This window comes from Channa argus, chromosome 8 (assembly GCF_033026475.1).
Source record: "Channa argus isolate prfri chromosome 8, Channa argus male v1.0, whole genome shotgun sequence".
Taxonomy (NCBI): Eukaryota; Metazoa; Chordata; class Actinopteri; order Anabantiformes; family Channidae; genus Channa; species Channa argus.
The window spans coordinates 3,496,395-3,517,214 of record NC_090204.1 but is presented as its reverse complement, the minus strand read 5'-3'; the positions used below and the strand labels follow the sequence as shown (position 1 = coordinate 3,517,214).

Here is a 20,820-nt window from a genome sequence, read left to right as displayed (position 1 = left end):
AGCGAACACACTCCAGACACAACAGTGACAGCTGGGGGAGAGATAAATAAAAACAGAGTCTCTGTCTCCATTACAAGACAGCAATCCACACAACAAGCCACTGGCCTCTCCGGGCGCGTGCATGCTTATAGTCACTTACGGCACACGCGTGAACAAACACACGCACGCTTTCTCTCACACATTCACTGCTTCACACTTACTGTATTCACTGCTGCAAGGGCAACAGATGGAAAAACGAGAGAGGTGAGAAAAAGGGGAAAGTGCCACAGAGTATAATAAATGCTGTTGGACTTGGCCCGTTAGCAACCAGCATTCCTCTGACAGGTGTAACATGTTTACCAAACAAACAAGCAACACAGATGTCAGAGAAATGAAAATTGTGACTTGAGGTTGGATGACCTGTGAAAAGAAGCCTGGTATCCAAGCTGGCATATCTATGCGGGCTTTGAAGGTATTTCAGAGAGATGAGAAGACTGCGTGCCAGACCAGGATTGCAAGAGTGTCTCGCAGAATTTGTCTTATGTTACTTGCCCCAAGCATCCCAGGCAGCTCTGGTTGTTAGCTGGGGCCATTTAGGGTCACAGGCACTGATGGGCAGTTTTTAAGCCTTCAACTTTCCTGATCACATTCCACTTCAGGGCAATGGGCAAAATCATCTCACCTTACGATTCGGCCAAATAACCACTTGGACCTGTCGAGCTAGACATGTAGACTTCCGCTGTAACCTCCTTTGACCTTGACCTCCAACAAAACCACTTCAAGTTGTCTCTAATAAGCTTCACCTTAACTAGTGGGGCAAAATTATTTTTGGACTTAATATTTTTCACATCGTATTTTTACACATCGTGCTTTGTGTGGTTTTAGACTGTACAGTATATGTTCACCCTTTTCGATTCTACATCGGTCCAAAACTAAACCAGCTATTTGTCCGGCTACTTCTCCCCTTCAGAAGTGTGCACTAGTGTCAGCTCATAGTTGTGTTCTGCTGGTGGAAAAAAATTGTAGTGAAGCACGTCCTTTATCTCTAGCCCAAGGCTGCAACTTACCTTTCTAGAATGGAATGCAATCATTACCTTTGAAAGTCATTTATCTTGTGAGTCCATGTGTGTCTCTTTGACAAAGCAATGATATACACTTAACTGAACTGTATAGAGTATAATGTGATGAAAAACTGTGTAACCCTCTATTCTTTAACTGTGCAATGCACCCAAATTGCCAGCTTATAACTTCATTATAATTTTGTGTAGAATTCTTCTTAATAAAAGTTTGTATCCTGTGTGTTGTAAAGAGGTCACAGCTCATGCTCTACTTTAAAATTGCTAGTGGGCTTTCCCTACTTTAGAATCTGTAATAATAACTATGTTATCACACTATTACACTATACTACACTAGGGCGACTGTGGCTCAGGAAGTACAGCCGTCATCCACCAATCCCCCAGTTGCTGGTTCAATGCCCAGCTCCTCCAGTCCCATGAGGAAGACACTGAACCCCAACTTAGTTGCTCCCGGTGAGCATTGGCCAGCTTCAGAGTGTGTGTGTGTGATTGTGAATGAGAAGTGTAAAATGTAAAGTACCAATAGGTAGAAAAGCGTTGTATAAGCGCAGACCATTTAAAGCATCAGGCTTTTATGTAGTTGAATCAATTGAACTTGAAGCAGTTTTAATTTGTATACATTTTATAAATATTAACAATGGATCACAAATATGGAGTTTTGCAGTGATAACCCACACAGAACAATCACCTGACTATAGTTCTCTTTAGCTGTTTGGCGTCTTTTAAGCCATTGAACTCCTTGTTTTGGTTTTACTCCCACAAACATTACTGTTTTTCAAGCTGCAGCAAAGACTGTGGCTGTTTTCAGACGTGTCCAACAAGCAGTTGTTGGTTCGATCCCCGGCTCCTCTGGTCGCGGGTCGAAGTGGCCTTGAGCAAGTCTACATCAATGCTGCTTTAAAGTAGGAGAAGTTGTCACTTATGTCTTTTAACTAGAGCTCAATTAATTGCAATTTTTAAATGCACTTTAGAGTTTAAATCTTTGCATTCTATAACTCACTCTTTTAGTATATATTTTATTCACATAGTATTTCCTGTAATTTAGGCATTGTATGTTTTTGTACAAAATGTTAATTGCATGCATTGCTAATATAGCAAAAACAATATGATGTTTTTTCAACTGTAAACAAATACACGTTTTCATCCTCTGGTAATATTTCAGGCAGCATCTACAGCCTAACATGTGCACTCCCTCCAGTGGTCAATGTTTTTGTCATTATTGAGAATGTATTATGGGAGCAAACTTGTTAAAATGGACTTCAAAATTACCATCAGTTGCCAAAGGTGTTGCCAAAATTATGAATTAGCTGAAGGTTTATTTAATATATATAGTTGTTTCTATCACAACTAACCAAACTGAAAAAAACTAAATCTATCTGAAAATTACCAATGTATCTTAAGCTGGTGAAGCAGTGGTTCACCAGCTCTCGTCTCAGGAGTGAGTCCTGAGTACAGAGTGTTCATGCATTCTTGAGAACAAACCAGAGCTTTAATTCAGATGTACCTGGAGGGCTGAACATAATGTAATAATCTGTAATGCATCAACAAAAAAAAAAAGAGCATCTGAGGACAGACACATGGTTCACTTGCAACACACCCACACTCCCTCCTGTCTCCCGTTTGCACATCTGCACACACACTGGCCCATATTCATCCTATACCTGGCATTAAGAACAAGTCACATCACATCCAGATGTTAACCAAGTGAATTGATGCTCTAAACTAATAGCTTGACAGAAAACAAGAAAAACAAAAACTGCAGCTCCAATAAAGTCAAATTCAGACAGGACATAAAAGTGTAACCTGCATTTTCTGAACAGCAACATCATCACAAACATCACATTATTGGAAGTCCTTCATTATTTCCGATGATTTGTTACATAGCTTTGAAGCCTTCACTGTCATGCTCCTGCTCAGTGTTTTGGTAACTGTCCTACCTTTATGTGAGAAGAATTCAATGATTGCAGTTATACAAACGTAGTCCATGGAAACCAAACAAAATAAAAGACACTTTGATGAATATTTGTCAAATAATGGAGCCTTTTAGATCATCGGATTCAGAATGTAAAACCTGAAGGTCTTCCTGAGGAGCTAAGATATGTATAACTTTATGAATGCTTGTTTATCTGGTAGATAACTTTTCTTAACATCTTTTACAACCTGAAGAGAAGAAATATGGATGAGGTGTGTTGCTCTAGGCCAGAGCAAAGCTTGATCCAGGATTAGAGACACGTCCTCATTCTGGGAGGAAACATCTTAACCCTTTCCATCCCTAAGGTTATGATACATGATACTAAAGGTGCTGAACTTAACCATATTCTTTACCTTGTGAATAACAGCTGTTTGTACTCCTGGGACATTTGCTACTTAACCCTGCTTCCTGATGACAATGCCTCAAGACAGACTGAATATGACTGGCTTAATTTTTCTACGTTCAATTTGTCCCTCGGGAAAGGATTTGTAATTTATGTAAAAAAACAACAACAATGTAGCTTCACTGCTGGATTGAAATTGAGGGTTTCACAGGAAGCTTAAATTGTGCTACAGTAATCTGATTACTTGTGTCCAGTAATAATCATATAAAGTACAGTTTCAAATTCAGCTGTTAGATTTCAGTTACTGATATCAGTAAAGTTCAGTTGCCTTAAGGAATGACAAGTTCTCTGTCTTACTGAGGGTTAAATAGAAGGTTAATATAACTCGGGTCCAATCTCTGTGTTCAGCGGAGACACTGGTTTAGGATTTGCCTGTTTAGCAGAAGAGGCTGTTAGCCTAAAGGGAAGTTTTGAGATTTGCATATTGGATCTTTTAAGGTGGTGTGGTAATGTTAGTATTGTGTAAACCGACAATGAGGAGGTTTAAACATTGGAATCACAGCTTTACTGGAGAGCAGTGTCAGTGTCTGGGGCTGAAGTAGCAGCTGTTCAGCATGGTAACCAGTCTTTTTACTGCGCAGCATGAAATCACTACTGACAATGTTTTACATTAAGGTTTTTATTAAAATATGATGTTTGTACTGCAAAAAGATTCACCAGCTGCTCTGCTGTTGCAGTTCTGACAAACATGCTCCTTCATTAATTATTTCTCGCTCTAAGGTGTTGGCAAATCAAGCAGGACTAAATCCTAAAGAGCATGACACTAAATGTGCGCTGGAATACCAAGACTTCAAGAACAGTGGCGACGCTGAATATTCAAAGGTCAAACATGAATTCTGCTTTAGTAAACACAAGGCGTAACTATTTCTATGATAATTCACTAAAAACCTGCACAAAAAAAAAGAGTGCGTAGGAATCTTCATGAAAAAAAACAAAAAAACAATTGGAGGATATTATACCACTAACAAGGAAAAGACTACAAAAAACATAAGCATATATTTTCATGTGTGTGACAGGCTCAAAACACAAGCAAATGATAGCAAACAAGCCACAGCGATGCAAAGTAAACACGCAAATCAAGGGGAAATTCCAGCACTGTACGCACGGTAAAAATACACTACGAATGATAAAACTAAAATGACAAATGTGCCCCCATGCTCCAGTGAATCTCTAAGGGGCTGAATGGCATGGGAATGAGCTTTTACGCAGTCACCGGGGGAGGAAGAAAGGAGTCTCGTTGTGAAAGAGTTGAATTACCATATCACTGAGGAGCAAATACAAAACTCCTTGAGAGCAGCGGGGGATCCGTCATCCGGTGAAGAGCGATGTTGAAATGTGGATATTTCTGAGTACTCAGATACCACACACTGGTAATAAGCAGCAGGGGAGATCTCACACTTGTTTAAACCTCGTACAGCACATCTTGAGAATTCAGGCTTCATTGTGAAACACAAGCAAAATTGAATACGGAAAAAAAATCTTCGGTCAGTCCTTCTAGAATTATAACATCTCTGTAAACAAATGTGTCAACATGAAAAAACAAACAAACAAACAAACCAGCAAACAATTGGAACAACAGCAGAAGTATTGTTATGTCGATGCTGCAGAGTTTAGAAACCAATGTTTCCTCGAGCCATGCAGTAGCCTAGTTTGTTCTGGTTCCCCAGGAAAGACATGAGGCCCACGTAAGCCTCGATGAGGATCGGCTGATTCAGGACCAGAACGCCATTGGCCTTCCCAGGAACTGGCTTTATGGTGTGGACTTTCTGAGCTGCATCCTTGAGCTGCTCACGAAATTTCTGGATCTATAGATGGGAGAAAATAATACAAGATTTTAGGGCAACTTTTTCTGCATTGAAACCTGTATATATGCACTGGTGATCATACTGACTTGCATTGCTACAAAAAGTTCTTCCAGGTCATTGGACGCCAGTGTGTTGGGTCCAGTCAACATTTACATGCATCATGAAATGTGCATAAATCTGGTCTCTATCTTACTGTCCATGAGAACGGAAATTATTCAAGTTTGCAACACTGCTCAACAAATATTTCTTTGACACAGACTTGAGATGAGTTCAGGATCGTTCCATTCTTTTGTCGTCCTCATGCTGAGTCAAAAGGTGAATGCTGACATTCCTGTACATGTTTGGAAACACATTTTACTTGCACTATTAATTTGATTATGAACTACAAATAATTAGTTGCAGTAAAACTTACAACTTTAACAAGCTAGTGCAGAGTGCTGTTATCATGGATGTATTTTCTAAATGTAAAGTACATCCAGTACCTGAACAGATTTAGATACAGATGTCTTTATCAGTTGTCAAAAAAGAAGACGCAGAACGATATATGACCGGACTTCCAGTACGACATTTCTCTGTGATGACTCATCAGAATAGATGATGAAACTCACCACACTGTTTTTTCAAATCCAAATTGTTTAGTTTCCTCAGGACTCTGAGTACACACCTTCATGTGGATTACAGAAAGTAACTCATCAAATTACAAAATTTTCAACAGATACATTCTGACAAATTGAAGGGTTGACTCACTTCCCAATCCCCCTTTTAGTTTTATCTTCTGAGAAATTTTGAAACTTTGGAAATAGTGAAGTCTGTGAAGTAACCAGAACATTGTTTTTGGGAGGAAGTGTTGCTTAATTCCACACACAAATGAAAGTCATCACACCTTCGTGTCATTAGGCCACATGGCAGTAAACATATCAATCAAAATATCAATCAACCTACGTCGCAGAGAGATGAGAACTTATCATCCATCTGCCTCACTGGGTGATAGGTGAAGGTGATGAAGGGCATGTCAGTGGCGAAGGGGTTCCACCTGGAGGCAAAGGAGGGCTCTCTCAACCGGTCCCAGAAGACACGCACTCCCTCCCCTTCTCTCCTAAAACACATTAAAAGATGGAGGAAATGACAAAGTGTCTCCCACTGTCTATGACGCATGTTGTGACGGAGCTTCAGTATCTACAGTTGCTGTTATCCCCAGATCAATACTGAGAATGACTGGTTTTGTTTTCCACTGTTTACCACAGCGGAATCAGTTGGTATTAAATATCAACTGTTGATTTGATACTGGCAGAGGCCGTCATTTATAAGTGAATATTGCATAGCAGAAATTGTTTTTGGCTACATGACAAGTAATGCACTAGGGAGTGTTACTCTTTCCTACAAAGACACGCACTGCATATTTGGTCAAAGTTCAGTTAAAATCCATTAGTAACATCTGTTTTACCATATGAAAACACCTGGGCTCAAAAAAATGTACACTAACCACAGCTCAGAGCTCTAACCGAACCAAGCTGCACCCCGACTGTGTAGTTATGTACAGCCAGTCAAGCTGCTCTAACTCTGACAGGCTTAATCTGTGGAGCCTCTATCGCAAAGACCACAGTCTCTGTCCCGGAGCCAAAGGCCAAAGAGTTAACATGCTCTGTGTAAATGGGGGTAACAAACAGTAAACAGTTAATGACAACGTGTCGTTAATGATATTTACTGAAGTGTGTGTTCAGGGTAACAAAGTAACTGCAATGATTTGCAAAGACAAAAGCACCATATACCACAAGCTCAACTTTCAGCTCTTTTTCCCCCCACACATAAGTAATGTTGAAACACTTATGTTTTCTAACATTTTTCTAAAGTTATAGTACATTTGTGCACAAACAGTTGTTTTTAATTTACAGAAAATTTAAGATTTATTTTAACTTTACCCTTCAGAGCAAAAACAGTTATGTTACGTGGAAAAGTAGATTGTTATTTCTCACACTTTTGCTCACTTTCAGACAGGATGCTCCTAATTTTAGCAATGTTCCGTAGGTGGAAGAAGGCTGTTCTAGAGATTTGTTTTATATGTGAGGTAAAGGACAAATCCTGGTCAAAAATAACTCCAAGGTTCCTTGCAGTAGTACTGGAGGCCAGACTTATGCCATCTAGACATGAATTGTAGATGGACATTAAAACAGGGACAAATAAAAAGTATGATTTTATTAATAAAGTAAAATAAAAGTAATTCAACCTTTCTAGCTATCAACATGCCATCCAGTCTTGTGTACTTTGTACTTACCGATGTCTGTCTTTAAGTACTGTGAAGTATCTGTGTGCACAAATAAATATGCAAAGGCACCTTCTGCCATTAAATTGTGACACATTCGCTTTCCAGTAACTTTGTCTCAAGTCGTTGACACCAGTTATTCTCATCATTACTCTCAACACTTTTTCTTCTATAAGGGGGGCTAACAGTCCTCTTGCCTTCAGGGAAACAATGTGACGATGAAAAAATGGGACAAATCTATCCTCTGGGCAAAGCTTAATGTGTGGATAAGCATGTGTTTACCGGGCTTAGAGGTAATGTAATGTTTGTTTCTGATATTTTCCTTCTTCTGTTGTTCTTCCTTTAGTCATTTTAAAGCAAATACTGTGGGTTTTTAATGAAACTGCCCTGGGGTCATATCTTTCGTCAGCCTAATGAAACCTCCGAAGATTGAGAGCGAACAGACCTCTGAACAGTCACTGATCCCATCTTTGAAATGATGTTGGTGTTGATCTACATGCTGTGAAGATCTTTTTAATTCTCTATTTACTGTTTGTCCATCAAATAGGATCTAGGGTTCTTATATCTCTGAGATATCTGTGGGGATAGAGTATGTTACTCTTCAAAAGGTACAGGGTCACAGGGAGTTCAAGACACCCTCCTCAGTATGTCTTCTTAGGGCAATGCTGCCAGTGGAATATTCAAATAACCCTGAGCTAAAATGCATTAGAGAAAAACCGATGAGGGCAAACTAGAAAAAAAGTTTCCAAAAGACATTTGGCAATAATTTCAAGCATATAAAGTCAACTTATTATCATGCCTTAAAAGGCTACTCCACATTTAGCATCACACTCCTGTAACACTGGTGCATAACAAAAAAAAAAAAAATTAAAAAGTTGTATTTTTCTCGATTGCCACAACTTGCTTGCCTACACTACCCACAATGCATCCTAACTGGCAACAATTTAGTTGGATGTTTGGGTGTGTTACGCTACTAACAGCAAATGTAGAATGGAGCAGGATTTAAACGTCTGGTAAGATCACTTCATTGAAACACCACACCTCCAGATTTGTTTCATTTTTTGTCTTCAGGCCCCAACTGACTCACATAAGGCAAGTTACCCGACTTTACACAGCTCCATTTGAAGACTAACTAGGCTTGACTTTTTTCACATATGCAGTAGTACTACTCAACAACCGTAAACACACATTCATGTGCGAAATCATTTATGAGTCATCATCGCTTTTGGGAAACATTTTTATCATCCCAACTGTGGTGACCTTGAGCAAGGTCGTTCCAGCTCCAGGTGTGAATGAGAGTGACTGTCTGTGCATATGGTATTAGGGTGTTACTGCAAAAAGACAGGCACCCTCACTTTGAAACTACTACTAATAATAAAATAAATACAAAAAGAAAGGAAAAGGAAAATCACGGTTTGAGTTAAGACATTTTCAGTTGCTTCTCTTTTTGTAGCTGGCTCATCTTGTTTAACAAAGCAGGTACAGTAAACAACTACCAGATAAACCATGATTTAAAACAGTAGCTTGAAAAACCTGCAGTGACAGGTTTGACATCTCAGTCTGGCATAAATGCAGGTCAACAAAACAACGAAAACTGTTGCAGCAGTTTGATTGTCCTACAAAACAAATGAAAAGTCATGGGGACATAAAACTGTCCATGAATTCGTGATAAAACATAAAGTCATTTTGACAACATGACTCTTGATGAATAGGTTTAAATGGAGACATTCGCATCATGTTTGTGTAATCAAAGAATGGGCAGCAATTCTTCTTTCCTTAGAAGAAGATAACAAATTAGCTGGAAAGAGATCATTGCCTACACGGCACGGGTCATACAAGCAGGATTAGGATGTCACCATTTCTCTGGGAAAATGCATTGTGAAGACATTCAAGCCATATGTTTTATTATGCAAGTCATTTCTATGCTGTTTGCCTCTAATATTGACTCTAATGATTTTTTTACACCACGCAGTCAGATCTGTTCATTGCAACGTTGGTATTTGACGTGTAGATGTATAAACACTTAGGTTTGGTGCTTAGTACTTTGTGTTGACAGGATTTCAAGATGCAACTTGCAAAAAAAATTTAATAGATACAAAATGTGCAAACAGTGCTCATTAAGAACAGCTTAGTACAGCAAACAAGCAACCTGTTTTTGGCTGTTGTGATTCTGGTAACAGCTGTAACAACCGCTGGTGGTATTAGAGATCAGAGTTAGTAAAATTACAATGTAACAGCGCGAAGTCTTACGTGTGATGTTCCTGCTAGTTGGCATAAGAAGGTAACAACATCAAGATGCGGGCGATTTCCCAACAGTGTTCTGATTTCCTTAATGATCTGTCATGCTGTGCTCATTTTACCAAATACCTTGTGCAATAGCACTTCCTGCCAACCAGAATTAAACACCTGAGGCTAAACAATAGTGGTGTAGCTGTTGATATGTCACGGTCTCCGGGAGGGGCTGCATCATAATGCAATCATCCAGCCCTGTTTACACAAGTGCTTTCAAAATGACAAATGTAGTGCAGGGAGAAAAGGGGAAGGAAAGAAAAAAAAAAACATGGTACAAAAGCAAAGCCTGGGTTAAAAGACTGATTATATTTCAGCAAAAGAGAGTAAGGATTGTGGGGTTACGTCTGTACACACTGCTCTTTGTAAGAGCACACAGCTATTGCCCTAGTATAAATGGGGATATAAAAAAGCTTTGGCAAATTCCTCAGGTAAGCTATCACTGGGAGAGGGACCAGCCCTAACAGGCAGAGCAGGGCTGGGCTTTCCAGCCAGAGGCCTTGGACGTCTTCACTGTGTTTATGTGGCAAAGCTGGGGTTTGGACTTTCACTGCGCCTCACTTCAACACAGTCATGAAAATAAAGAAATGGTAAAAGCAGGCCGCTACTGCTTAATGTCATTCACAAGTTAGAAATACTGTTTGTGTCAAAAAGAAAAAGGAAAAAAAAAAAGCTATCCAGGCTTCCTGGTGCAGCTCCACATCATCTGCAGTATTTGAACAAATGCACACATGCAAGAGAGAAACATTGTATTTTAAGCTTAAGACCAAGTGACGAAAAAAATTCCTCTCCAGGCTTTCAAGCGCTTCGGACTCAAGTCAACACACAAGATAAATATCAAGCTCAGCTCCAGTTGTCATGGCAAGTGTCCCACATTGTCTCAGAGCAAACAAACAAATCTGCTCTGATTGCTCAATAGAGCCTGCAGGGTTGTCAGCCATCCATACGTGTATCCATCCAACAAGCTTTCATTCAACATGTGAAAGGAAATACAAACAGAGAGTGGACACAAGGCTAGAAAACACTGCTGTGTAAATAATCCCATTTAATTTTGATTAAAATTATTCAACTTTCAACATTTGTGCAAACAAAGTGTAAAGACACCCAGAGCATCCCTTTGCTTTACAGCGCTGCACTTTGGCACTTTCCCTCTCTAAAAGTTTAAACTCTCTCAGCCAGCCAAAGATTCTACACAACAAAATCTAAAGCAGGTATAAGACAGACATTATGGTAAACGTTAGCTTCCGAGGCTCGTGACTGGTTCAGAATAAGGTAAGGTATTATTTAGATTTATGGGACAACCGACTTCACTTCCCCCAGAGCTCCAGGATCTAACGGTAGGCATAAGTAATAGAGCTGTGAGTGACAGAAACGGTTCCTTGTTCAGCATTAAGTTGACAGTTTTAAGTGTTGAATGATAATTGGACACACAAACAGGCCTTTATTCACCCTGCAACAAACACTACGCACAGTAAAAAAAAGTGCCAAAAAAACAAAACATTTAACAAAATTGACTGCCACAAAATGTTTTTTTGATTTACATGATGTTTTCCAAAGACTAATAATCCTGACTGAAAAAATGACCGTGATAAGGATTTCTACCTTAGTTGAGCAGCCCTATTAAGAGAAGTACACACGTTATAATATAGTATTTCAGCCCTGAGCAGGTATCTACATTATTCACAATAAAGCCGTTCGTGCAACAACTAAACCTAAAACAACATGTTCCTCTAGATGTCATGATGCAAAAGCTGTGATATCATAGCTGCAGGCTCTTGGCAAAGATATTTCCACCTTGAAAAAGCAGAGTCCACATGCTGCAAGCTGCTTCTAAAGAGCACGAATTTACAGCAGCATGTCCAGAACTCTTAAATCTAATGGTGTTTAGTAATTCATACTGTATGTCCTGGGAGCAGCCTATGTGCAGGCACTGCATTTGATCTATACGTTGTTCTTTTTGGTGTTGAGAGTGTTTTTAGAACTGGTGCCACGGGTGGAACTAGAACATCTGTCAAGCACACATGTTTTGTGCAAACAGAGTAATCTAAATAAAGTGTAAAGACACCCAGAGACTTCATCTGCAGGAGATTTCTTTACGAAGAATATCCATCCCTTTTTCCTTTCCTTTTTTTTTTTTTTGCATTTTATGGCACTGATGTTATGTTTATGAAAGTTAAGGTGACAATTGCTGGGAAACATTCAAGGAAGTTCCTCGTCGATTATCATATACTGTGCAATGCCAGCCCCAAGTGTTGAAATGCCTAGAAGGCTTATTTTGGGTTAGTTGTTTATTTGGCTCCCCATTAGTGGTAACCATGGCAACTACTCATCTAGGGTGCATATTAAAATGGGGTATAATAAACCAAATGTGAGGTATACACGTATATAAACGTGTTTACACAAAATAAAACCTGATCATTGCATGAACTTCGCTAAATGACATCAAAAAATAAGAGATTACATACAAACAAAAAGCACAATTATATTGAAGAAGTTTTACTTTTTTATGAAGCATGTTCATCTATAAAGACCAACTTAGTGCTGTCTTACACTGCTAAAATGTAAGTAAATACTTTTAGACAAGTTATGCACTAAGAAAAATTTTTTGTTATTTCACTGAATATACATGGAATCTGGTTTACTGCATGTAGTTTTTATATTTGTAGATCAATGTTGATAAATCATTTGTTGCTGATATATGTTATGATGAATACATTTTGCCTAAAGTCACTAAAATATTTTGAAACACAATTTTAGCATTTATTTTGAAAAAGTAGGCATTTAGAAAGTAAAACTAATGAAAGTGTTTCAAGTTGATTGGTGTCTGAGTTAATCTGTCTTTTTTTTAAACATGTGTCTTTAACCTGTGCCACAATGTGCCGCTTTAACCTGCAAGCTGTTTTTATATTATTATTTGTTTTATTTTAATCTAGACATGCACAACGTTGAGCATATCCAGCACTTTTTTCACAGCACTTAACCAGGCTGCTGTGCAGTTCAGACACCACAATGGCTTCCATAACTTGCAACATATAACTTGGATCAAGACAGACAGCGTCACTGTATCATTCTTCCTTGGTTGATCATCACTTTTTGAATCACAAATGTTGACTTTTACTGACTGGGCTCCAAACTAAACTGCTGTTATCACTGACAAGTTTGCATTATTTCTCTGTTTGTAGAGTCAAAACAGACACTTCAGCCCCTCATTTAAAGGGGATTGGTTGTGTGTGTGCACATCTATTTTACCTGATGAGGTGCAAAAGTGCTTTCAGCACATTTTAGGCAACCATTCCTGCATTTTCTGCAACTCTGACTCATGATCCCCTGTCATCTGATTAGGTGTATTTTAGGTAGCTAATACAGACTGCCCTCTGCTGTTTAAATGTGTAAGCTGTTCTGGTTGGTAGAGGTGTGGTCGCCTGCAGGACTGTAGAATGATTTTAACCAGATCTAAAAAACTAAAGAATGAGTGCTAACACAGATTTGAGCCCAACAGGAAGTGATTTTATATGAGTGATCTCTGAATGCAACCCCAACTCAGCATAACAACTGACAGAGCAAAGAAGATAATTCGGTTAACATAACACTTTACAGCATGACTCCTTCTGAAGCCTCACTCAGAAGAAAACTACATCTGATCAGATGAGAAGCAGTAGAGCAGTGCTGGGATTATTTCCCACCTTCATAAATATAATTTCTTAAAACACTTACTGAAGCAACCTCTAGTGGGGCTTTTTGAAACCTCCACACCCAGCTCTTTCAGACAGGAATTAAAAAAAGGTAATTAGTTTGTCTAGACAGTTTGGAAAGTAGGCACGTCTTTCCCCACAGATGCTGAATATACTGTGCTTTGCCCTTCATGGACGCACCTAGAGAATGTGCGATGAAAACACCATCATCAGAACTAAAAATACTGACATTCCCTTAACACTTTCTATTGGCATCATTAGGATTTTGGGAGAACAGATGAGGGCTCTGACGCCAAGTAACATGCTCTGTAGAGGGAGGTAGAGTCTTTGTTGTGATGTCTTGGAAGAGCGGAGTCGAACGTTCACGAAAATGCTTTCAGTCAAATCAGGAAGTTTATTTAATACTCAATTATAAAATACTGTAATGTAGTGTTACACATAAACAGAGCGCGGAGGGCAAATTTAACATGACACTTAATCAGATGCCCCGATGTGACAAAATGGTTTGACTTTTCTGCCATTTTCATTACAGTGAAGCTACATTATCATGGTCCTTGCAGCCCGTGAAACAGCTTTCTGGAATTCACACAAGCAGTTGCAGAATCATCCATGACAACATTAAACCGATAAAGAAATGTGATGTGGTGTGGTCCTGCCTTTAAACGCCTCTACCAAGGGCGCACACTGACATCAAGTGGTGAGATGACAACTGTCAGCTCTGCTCTCCTCACACTCATTAATGTGAACAACAACACTTAACTAACACTTAAGTTAAATTACACAATAAGTAACATCCAGGTGTCAATACGGGGAAACCTTAAGAGGCAACTCATCGGCTTATTTACATCAGCCAGTGGATTTGAACCTCGGTCATTTTACCGGTCTGCTTTCAGTAAGCAAAGCATCGTGGGACATTGTATCACAGAGAATTATCACCTGCATTTTAGTTTCTTTCAGCCTCATTTTACAGGCTTGGTTCACTCTCAGATGGGATGTGATGGAGAAGCAAAGTTGTATGTGTTGTTACACTGGTAGAGAGGATTCATTTTCATATATACATGTACTGACTGATCACTTTCATAAATAAAACAGAATGACCTAGACGGAAAAGGAAAACACTTCCTGAGGGAGACACGGAGAGGGAGGGAGTGGTGAAGATAAAGACAGAAAAGAGGAACTTTTTGAGGTTCCAGTCTCTCTTATTTGAAACTGTCTGCTTACTGATGGACTCCCGCGTGGCTTTTGCAAGCGTTTTATGTATAATTTAATGTAATGTGCAGAGATAAAGCTTCCAATAAAGGCTACGCTCTCTAAGCTCTTCACAGCACATTACATTTTATTCATCAAATTAGTTTTAGTTGGTTTGGTATCCCCTGAGCCGTCTTTAAAAGGTTTAGATGAAAGGACTACATTAATTTTGCTACTAATCAGTTAAGTGACAGCTCCAAGTGACAGCTATGCTCTCCTTACCCCCTAAAAACTCTCCCCCACACTCAGATTTTTTTTTTTTCCTGCCCGTTTTCCAGTCTGCTGTTCCCTGGTTGTTCCCTGTTGATCTTGGCTTCCCTGTGCCACCGTGTGTACCCCACACCACACAACCTTCTGATAGCTATACTCTCAGCTCATGTACGTAAACAGCAGAAATCCTGAAGATTTAATGGACGGAAGGTACAAGTGTCCAGTTGCAGGACTAATACAGGACCATCATAAGGGAACTTACTGCAGAAGGGAATGCTTGGGGAAGCTGAAGGTGCCATGGGAGATGCGGTCAACAAAGTTCAGTGGAATCCTGTGGAATTGGTCACAGTTGAACATGACAAAGTCGTACTTAAAGACCAGGAGAGAGTTGTCTGTGATGAGAACAATACGCTCCTTTTCATTGTTCCAGTGGTCCACCCTGAGCAGGAAACAGAACAGACACAGCACGTTAGACCTACAGTATGGTGACAAATTGTTCCTTAGTTTCTACATTTTAAACAGGTTTGTGTCAGGAAAGAAGGAAGTTGGGCAGAAGCAGCTTTGGATGTCAATGTGACATCCGGATTGCGACGTACACGTTGCTGAAACTTTCACTAGGGAGGATTCTTTGCAGGAAAATCTCTTTTTAGGAGGTGTGGACATAAGGCAAAAAGACCGAGAACCACTTATCCAATGAGTCACCAGTTTTATCTTGTGACCCCAGGGTTGGGAACCACTGCAATAGAGAGGGATTTTTACACTGTCTGTGAAGCACAGTTTGGTTGTTAGTATGCTGCAGGAGGTCATATGATGTTAATACAAAAAGCATGTATAGCAAAGCTGCTCAATTATGTACAGTAAAAGCTTTGCAATTTCCTAAAATGCCCTCGGCAAAGATAATATAATATGCATGCAAACATTTGTGAGTCAAACAAAAAGACACAAGAAAATGGAATTAACAGAAATACCTTTAAAGTAACAAACTAAGTCCACTTTTTGCTACGCCCTCAGACTGTACCCAAAAATGTCTGTCCTATTAACTGAAATCACAAAAACCTAATTTCTCCCACAAACAAACTCTGTATTTCTCTCTCTCACACACACTCACACACAGTGCGCACACAGCTAATTCGTGGTGACACAGATTCTCTTGAAGTGGCTCTGTCTCTTACGGCCCCCTGAGTCGTGTGCACGTGGCCAACTCTAAGTGAAACACTCCTGATTGCTGCTGGCAGCCATAGGCTGAAGAAGACAGTTCACTGAACAGCCAAGGCATCATGGGGAAGGTGTGGGTGAAGAGCTTGGACTGTACTAATGAAATGAGTTAACCTTGACTGGGCACAGATGTCACGGACAGTGCAGAGGTGTTACGGTAAGCCAGGATCAGACTGTGGGTGGGCCGATATGCTGCTGGCAATCCAGCTTGACACAACAACGCAGCACTGGTCAGGTAGAACCCTGAAGTGATGTAGCTTTTTAAGACAAGCTGCCGGCTCTTTGATGTCATGCTTGTAATTTAAAAAATAACCTGACATTTTGTGAAACCCTTGGATATTATTGGAATTTCTTGTTGTGTTACACGAGAAGACTGAGAAATACGACATACAAAAGATTAACTGTCAAAATAAATAATAAAGCAGATGAATTAGGATCATTTTACTCTTTTTACGCTAGCGACAATCCTCCGCAAAGCCAGATTTGGGGAATTTCTCGTGCCTTTGTGACATTAGTCACCGGCCTCCTTTGGGGAAATACAGCAGTAGTGTCACAGAATTACCATATAATGCACCCTTTCTGCAGCAGGAAATCCAACAGCAGCTTCTGTAGCAGCGATAACTGCAGGCCAAATGTAGGACAAACGTTAATTTGTGTTGGACAGAGCTGCTTAAATGGGATGTATTATTCATTCTCACGTGGCCAGCCTTTTAAATGATTCCTGAAAGCTTGTGCACAAGTGATAAAACCTGACGACTGCAAGTGCACTTGGTAAATGTCCTGTAGTCACTTCTTCTTGCTCTGTGTTCATTACTTCTACTCTGACTTGTGTGCTAATGTTGGACTTTGAAGTATTGTCCGAATGCGGAATGAAAGGCTTTTAAATTACATTAATCGGAAATTAAATTCGTTTTTTATTAATTTATCAAGGGGGATGCAAACCTTTCCACCTTGTTCTTTCATCAGCAGAAAGAACAAAAGGTTCAAAGGTTTGAATCCCCATTAATAAATTTATAAAAATGTAACTAATTTCTTATGCAGAAACAGTTGGTGAATGTGCATTGGTATAGAGCAATTTTGAGGTACTTGCACGTTACTTGAGTATTTCTATTTTATTCTTATTTCAGGCTTAGTTACTAGATATTTTACTTTCATTTTAAAAAAACTAATAAAAGATAGTGAGTTATTGTAGATCAACCACCTGGCAGTAATAAATAGCAGTTAAAAGTTATTCTTCACCGTGTAAAGTTTGTTAAACAAATATAGAATAGAATTGGAAGTTCAAATTATTGACACACTATAGCATTTATAATATTATTTGAGAGATGAGCAAATTTATTACGGTTTAAAATTGTTTTGTTAGTAGAGTACTTTATATTTCATGTACTTCAGCTTGAGAAAAGAACGTGAAGTGATACTTCTACTACTTTCAGGCATGTACTGGCACTTTTACTTGATTATTGGGTGTGTGTACTTTTAGCACACACACACACACACACACACACAAGCACTTCATTGAGGGAAATAACTGAGAATAACTGTTAATAAATTACAGACCACAAACTGTCAATTGGCCCACATTCCACTGTATGTTGACAAAAAGATGAAGGTGTGTAACCGGACATGGAGCCAGGAACTCACTCTGCCATCAGCCAGATGCTCTGAACGCTGCCATCTACTTCTTTATCCACCAGAGCTTCAACGTCTCTGATGGCCTGATTCAGTGTGCCAGGCTGAGGAGACACAAATGCACAAGTGTCATTTTCTCATTTTGCATTATAGCGATCGCAGTGTATGTGCATAAAACCCGCGGTAAAAGGCTTAAGGTGCAGCTGGGACTGGTACGCCAGCAAAATGTCACTGTGTCCACATGTCAAACAAAGAACCATTAAACAAGAACATGCAACTCAGGTATTTGAAAACATAAGAGAATAGAGAAATCTTCAGCAAATGATACACACCACGTTTAAATTGTCAGCTCTACACACCCCTCCTTACACTAACTGTCATGTTATCCCTATTCTATTTGATGCAGAGTTGGAGAACTTAAAAAGATTAGAGGTTCATACTCAGGTCTTTTCACAGTCTTATTGTAATGTGAGCCTGGCACTGAGCTGGTCTGTTAAAATGGGAAGTGTGACTGACTTTCCATTGCAATCCAATACAACAGGCCTGCAATAAACACCAGCTTTCAAAAGCTGAGAATGTTCAGTTTACTGTTGACATTGTGTCATGCAAATGTTGATTCATTGCTATGGACATCTTCGAGCCTGTGTTTGGTTGGTTTCTTGGTTTTAATTGACCTCCTAACATGGTGTCGGATATATGGAAACACACCGTATACAAAAGGTGACATAACAACAAGAAAAACAGGGACAAATCTTTATCTGTGATTCAAGAGCAGGGCCACACCTCAAACACTCTAAATATCTTCTTGTCTTTCACGTCCATCTATTCTTGTTTTCTCTACCCTACACTTGCTCCTATGGCTGACTCACCTTTCTCTCTTAAATCTATCATCTCCCATAGGGGCCCAGTGGGTTTGACAAGCACAGAATGTACAATGCAGCAAGGCCAAATCCTTCCCCAAACCACAACCAGCATCTTGTTCTAAGCTTTTACTATATTCAAGTGCACCAATCAGCCACATCATTGACACTAGTAGTCTTAATAATAAAGGGCAAGGGTCATGGCCACTCTGAGCAGTCACTGTGTACAGAGGAAGTAGTTGTACACAAACTCAATACACAAGTAAAGTACTGAACTAAAAAGAAATTCTCCACTACTGAAGTATTAATTCAAATCTTTTACTCAAATAAGAACTAAGGTAGACAATCTACATTTTACTCAAAGTCCAAAAGTAAAAGTACTCAACTAAGAATGCAAGTGTATTTTAAAGAATAGCTATTTGGTAATAATGGCGAAACATGTACATTAATTATTTAAAAAAATGATGGTCAGTTGGTAAAGGTGGAGCTGATGTTAACCACTTTGTGTGCTGACAGGTTATTAACCCATAACCCCCAAGTACAGGTCCCCTCCAGTGGCTTAAAACTTGCTGTCTGTAGGTGACAGGTGACTTTACATCAGAAATCAGATCATTAATTCTTTTAAAATTTTGGGGGGAGGACTACAAATACAAATATCAAACCCTTTACCCTCAGCACGAAGAACCTCCTGAGTTTGAACTGCTCCGGAGTGGGAACCGCAGAGACGGAACCGAACCCCTCCTCTGTGGCCTCTGTCCGGGCTTCTCCACCCTTTGATGCCCGCTCCTCTGTGGCCTCTGTCCGGGCTTCTCCACCCTTTGATGCCCGCTCCTCTGTGGCCTCTGTCCGGGCTTCTCCACCCATCGATGGCCGCTCCATTGTGGCCTCTGTCCGGGCTTCCCCACCGTTCGATGCCCCCTCCTCTGTGGCCTCTATCCGGGCATCGGACCGAGCGTCCTCCGGACCGGCGGTAGATGAGCTGAGCTGACGGTGCTCACTCGGCGCTGTTCCTCCCTCAGTCTCAGCCATGATGGAGCTTCACGCCTCTTTAGACAGATCGAAACAGTGATGTGAGGTGATATAATAATCGACATAATGTGTCGACACAAGCCCGCTCCTGTCACTGCTTTTTTGAGCCCCAGCGAGGAGACTTTTCCAACCTGTCAATCTTTGCCTCAGTGAGGAGAGTTTTTATCCACATACACACTTGATTTAAAGAGTAAGATACTGTGGAACAACATTGAAAAGTGATGGCAATGGCGGAGTTTAACTTACCACAAATGATCGGAGATATCAGAAAGTGGTTAAAGGTGAAAGCAGCAACAAGTGCATAACTTCCTTGTTCCGTGTCTGCAGTGTGCTGAGGGCGTCAGCAGGGCACAGCGCGCGGATCCTGTGCACAGCGCACACGCTGTTTTGACCCCACTCGCTAAACTTGTGGGGTCACATTGTAAAGTCGGATTTTGCCATAGAAAGGCCCCCAAAAATACAAGTTCGTCTAATAATGCAGGACGCAATAGGAAATCCAGCAGCGCACATATTCCCCGTAGTTCACATTACATTTAGTTACAAGCCACAGTGTGTGGAGCATTACTGTGATTCTTACCTCTTTCAGTAGATTTGGTAGATTTTTTAAAAACGTTGTAGTTACATATGGCCACATTATTTCAGCCATATACATTTAATGCTGTGATATCACGAAGTCAAAGGACTTGGCATGAGATTTGACTGAAAAGACTACAAATATGTTTGTAGATAATTACAATGCCTTGTTGTACACTAGGCGACATAATTACTTTTGTTAAATATTGGTTTATATACTTTCTGGGAAGGAAATTATCAATGCAGAAAAGGGGGATGCATTTGGATTTATCAGACCAGAGATTAGGATTTGTGACCACAAACTAATACTTCAAATGATGCTCCATGTCTGCTGGATGTATTTCAGACCCTCTTCACTTTTTTCACATTTGTTATGTTGCAGCCTGATACAATCATTCAAATTCTTTTTTTTTCCTTGAATACTCTAAACCCAGTAGATACAAATGTCTCATGAATTTTTAAATTAGAAAAAACACTGAGTGTTCCCTCAACCCTGACCAGGATCTGGGTGCCTGCTGCTTGAAAACACCCCCACAGCATGATGCCACAGTAGGGATGATTTTGGACTGGTGATGCCTGG

The 20,820-nt window shown here is 39.9% G+C and overlaps 1 protein-coding gene across 1 annotated transcript; it reads right to left on the bottom strand.

The window, feature by feature from the left end:
• Nucleotides 1–2,556: 2,556 nt before the first annotated feature.
• Nucleotides 2,557–20,071, bottom strand: tprg1 (tumor protein p63 regulated 1). The gene is made up of 6 exons (XM_067513822.1): nucleotides 19,914–20,071; nucleotides 19,308–19,684; nucleotides 17,791–17,882; nucleotides 15,197–15,373; nucleotides 6,178–6,331; nucleotides 2,557–5,235 (listed from the first exon to the last, which is right to left on the bottom strand). The coding sequence occupies exons 2-6, from the start codon at nucleotides 19,665–19,667 to the stop codon at nucleotides 5,041–5,043; spliced, it is 978 nt and encodes a 325-aa protein (XP_067369923.1). The 5' UTR covers nucleotides 19,668–19,684; nucleotides 19,914–20,071; the 3' UTR covers nucleotides 2,557–5,040.
• Nucleotides 20,072–20,820: the final 749 nt, after the last annotated feature.

What these genes read in the sequence shown, in the direction of transcription:
- tprg1 (XM_067513822.1), bottom strand. Translation starts at nt 19,667, where the DNA reads ATGGCTGAGACTGAGGGAGGAACAGCGCCGAGTGAGCACCGTCAGCTC. An exon ending in GGAGGTTCTTCGTGCTGAGG is followed by an intron (nt 17,883 to 19,307) that starts GTAAAGGGTTTG and finishes GTGTCTCCTCAG; the next exon opens with CCTGGCACACTGAATCAGGC. An exon ending in AGCATCTGGCTGATGGCAGA is followed by an intron (nt 15,374 to 17,790) that starts GTGAGTTCCTGG and finishes TTTCCTGCTCAG; the next exon opens with GGTGGACCACTGGAACAATG.